We start from the raw sequence: 3,859 nt of genomic DNA, 5'->3' as shown, positions 1-3,859 counted from the left end.
AATAAAAGCAGCCCAGTTAAAAAGCAACCCAGTTAAGAAGCAGCCCAATTAAGAAGCAGCCTAGTTAAGAAGCAGCCCAATTAAGAAGCAGCCTAGTTAAGAAGCAACCCAGTTACGAAGCAGCCCAGTTAGCGAACAAGTGCAGTAGTGTAAAAATTCCATTTCGTTAAAAAATTGTAATCTTGCAACTGAATCAGTAATAAAGAATCTAATACATCTAAAGTGAGCGAAGTTAGGCAATGCGTCGACAACAACAAACATTTTCAACTCAACTGAAGGGTACCTTTGCGAGGACAATATTCCGGTATGCTTATCGTGAATGAGTTTGGAGCTTAAAGAAAGTATGTTTTCTTTTTATTTGAATTACTTAGAAGCAAGCCCCGCACTACTTTTGCCCTTGACCATTGTTCCACACGATGTCTTCGATCCAGTCCATGTAGCTTGCCACCCGAGTGTAGATCGAAGGTGATCGGTTGATTCCACAGGCAGCACCCGTCGAGGTAACACCTATCACATGATAGATGCATCCTTTGGGCTCCGTTATCACTTGAATTGGACCACCGGAATCTCCCTGGCAGGTATCTTTTCCGCCTCGTTTGCTTCCTATGCAGAGCTGTCCATCAATGATTCCGTTCTTGAAGCGCCTATCTATGAACATTTCTTCGCATTCTTGCCTATCCAAAATGTCCAACATCACCTTCCGAAGCACTTCCGAACTGTCGCCAGCTGAAGTTCAGAAAAGAAAGTTCGCTATTTTTCGTTACAGCACTCGTTTACAATTTTCACTTACCTGTTTGTAACAGTCCGAATCCCGTTGCGATAACAGAGCTCACATTCAGATTCATTCCCGTCCACAGACAAGCCGGTCGAATGACTTTCGAGAATCTTACATTCTCAGCTAGCTTGACCAGCGCAATGTCGTGATAAGAGAAGGCATATCTATGCAGCGGATGTTTTGAAAACGATTCTATCTCAAAATCAACTTGGTTATCGCTGTCATCGTTCAGGTTGTGCTCTCCCAGACGAACTATGTCCGGGTATCCATTCTTGAAACAGTGCGCAGCTGTCAGGACGTAGCGCTCGCTGATCAGTGATCCTCCGCAATCGAACCTGTACTCGTTGGAATCGTCCGCTTGTCGCCAACCGAGCAGCGCCTGGTGCGGGAACTCATTCGGCTTGGTAGCTTCTCCTCCCACGATCAGATCCACCGTTTTGGAACAGTTAAAACTGGAGTACTTAATCGGGTTTGGATTGAGAGTCAGCGGAATTATCGACGTTACCTTAATCGTCTTCTTACGAAACTCGGCACATTCTGTCACACGGTCATATCAAGTACATATGATTATTATTCTCACCATCATCGATAACACAAATACTTACTTTGCTGCGCTATTTCCTGACCTGAAATGACTGGACAGCAACACAATGTCAGATGACCTTTCGGTAAAGTCAAGAATAATTACACCTTACCTTGAACTAGCACCACCAACAGAAGTACCACAGACAAGCCAACCATTGCTGATGTTATTTGCTGAACTCCAGAACTGATAGCAATGTTGATCGTGCACCCGCCTGGAAGCAACTAAGCGATCGGGGAAACCGGTTCCGCGTTTTAATTCGGTGCTATAGCTGTAAATTAAGCGAAGCAAAAAAAAAACAACGATGATGTCTGAATTTCATTCCGAGTGCGAAGTCATTTTGACCGAGGAGGGAATCTCCGTACCGATGGCTTTGCGTGATATGGGGTTGGCTTTCTTGTTTTCTCTGTTTGATTAAAGGTTGAACACGAAAATCTTGTTGGGGTTTAAAAATGCGTTGTAACTTTCATAGTTCAATGTAACAGCTATTCATTAGTAGGTATTATGCTTATAGACCATTGCTCAAACTTTTCTGCGTACACGGTCCATCCTCTTTTGCACGAACCCTGTTCTCACTTGTTTGGCTGCCAAATTCCATTTCCGCTTGAAACCCTTCAGGTCAATTGCAGTTCCACCCTTTTTCTTCAGTATGTGCTTCACAATTGACCACTGTGATGCCATTTTTGCTGTACCTCTGTTTGGTGGAATTTGAGTCCGGCCAGAATAGGCATGCTGCTCCAGAAAAGGCAATAGTCTCTTCCGTAGGTAGTCCTCCTGGTAAATTTGCACAACTGCAGATTGCCTTCCAGACAAGGAACTTTTTGGAGAATTTCGGCTTCTTTTTGATTTTCTCTTCCGGTCAACCGAGGTATACAATTCCCATCAGTTTGTTCGAAAACTGCCAGGAGCTGATAAAACGTGGATTTTCGTTTCGAGCTTTTAGGATCCAATCGCGACGTGCTTGTTTCGGTGAAGCCATGATGTTAACAAATGAAACTATCCTGACAACCAATGCCTACTGTGATTCTATAAACGCTTAGCTTGATTCAGTGAAATTTTGAAAAATGTTACTCAAAAACTGCCTGACCGGCAGCGTTTCTATTTTATTCGGATTTTTTCGAGAACGAATTTTGAATATACCTACTTGAAGCAACTCTTACGAGTGAAATCATAATGGACGACTTTTAACTCCGATTGCTCAGATCACGAAACGAAACTCATTTTCAGTAATTAACATGGCCGAAATTGTTGGAAATAAAGAGGCAAAATCAATCTACTGGAAGGTTATGTGTGCCAGTTAAGGCATTAGTGCTCCATTTTTTGGCCCAAGGATCTATCTCAAATTTGAAATGAATTATAATGGCTATATTTGCGAAAATATAAGCCTTGCATCGAAATGCATTTCGAAGAGAATAAAAAAATATCAAAAGATCACTAGGGCCAAAAACTGGCACACCTACCCTAGTTGATTATTTTCTAGTCGTGTGTATTTATTTGCGAGAATACATGAAACTCATTCGAAGCTCAAGCCGCTTTGCGTAAAACAGGTTACCTTGAAGACGTATGATCGGTGAATAGAAATTCTAAAAGTCGCACAAATGCAAATTTGACGGTTCATCCGGAGTGTTTTGAGATTTGGGCGTATTGAAAATATAAACAAGCACGTAAATCGTTTCGCACGATTAAAGCTCTATCTCGTAACCAAGCTATTCCAAATGATAGAGGAATCAATCCTCTATCCCTTGGTATAGTTTTTTTTTGAGAGATTGAGTTTTTACTCGCTAGAAATCGGCGATTGACGTGTTTGTTTACAAATGCAATTACGCGTTAATCTCAAATCACTCCGGACACGCTTATCACATGTCGCGTCGCTCGCTCCATTTCTAAGCCTCGAATAATGTTCCATTCGTATGATGTGTGGTCATTATAGTAGCTTGGTGTGCACTTAGTCTTCCTCCTATTAAATTAAGTAAGTTTGATTCAGATCTTGTGCTTTGATTCAGAGCTTTAAGAGATCCTAGACTACCGATCTCAGACAGAGGTAAATTTAGAAACTTTTAAGAACCTATTTCCTATGTATTTTCCAAGATCACAGATTTTAAAATCATCAAGATTGAGGACTTTTCATAAAACAAGGCTCGGGAAATTACATGATCATTGTTAAGGAAGTCCGTCTAAGGGAGTTCTGGGAAGAACTGCGAAGAAAACATCAAGTGCAATCTGCTTTCAAAGTAGTCCTGAAGAATTTGATTCTATATGATACCTGAATACCAAGGTAGTTCTAAGTAGAATTCCAAGTAAACCCTGAATAGGATTCGAAAGAAATGAAAATCCATACGAATTTCTGAAGCTAATTCCTAAGGAATTCTGAAGAGGACACCAAGGAAATTCTAAGAATAATTTCAAAAGAATTATGAGGATAGTTTCAAGAAGTTTTAGGGAGAAATAATCCGGAGCAGAGTTCCATGGAAATTTTCGGAAAAGCTTCGGGTGTATGGAGG

The 3,859-nt window shown here is 41.1% G+C and overlaps 1 protein-coding gene across 1 annotated transcript; it reads right to left on the bottom strand.

Moving 5' to 3' along the window:
- Positions 1-381: 381 nt before the first annotated feature.
- On the bottom strand, positions 382-1,575 carry LOC135701318 (serine protease snake-like). The gene is made up of 4 exons (XM_065222078.1): positions 1,471-1,575; positions 1,381-1,410; positions 791-1,312; positions 382-726 (listed from the first exon to the last, which is right to left on the bottom strand). The coding sequence occupies exons 1-4, from the start codon at positions 1,514-1,516 to the stop codon at positions 386-388; spliced, it is 939 nt and encodes a 312-aa protein (XP_065078150.1). The 5' UTR covers positions 1,517-1,575; the 3' UTR covers positions 382-385.
- Between the last annotated feature and the right edge of the window lie 2,284 nt (positions 1,576-3,859).

Source organism: Ochlerotatus camptorhynchus, unplaced genomic scaffold, assembly GCF_037179485.1.
Source record: "Ochlerotatus camptorhynchus isolate MF236.1 unplaced genomic scaffold, CSIRO-AGI_Acam_v1.1 ptg000156l, whole genome shotgun sequence".
Taxonomy (NCBI): domain Eukaryota; kingdom Metazoa; phylum Arthropoda; class Insecta; order Diptera; family Culicidae; genus Ochlerotatus; species Ochlerotatus camptorhynchus.
Note: the sequence above shows the minus strand (reverse complement) of the source record. Positions and strands in the feature narration are given on the sequence as shown.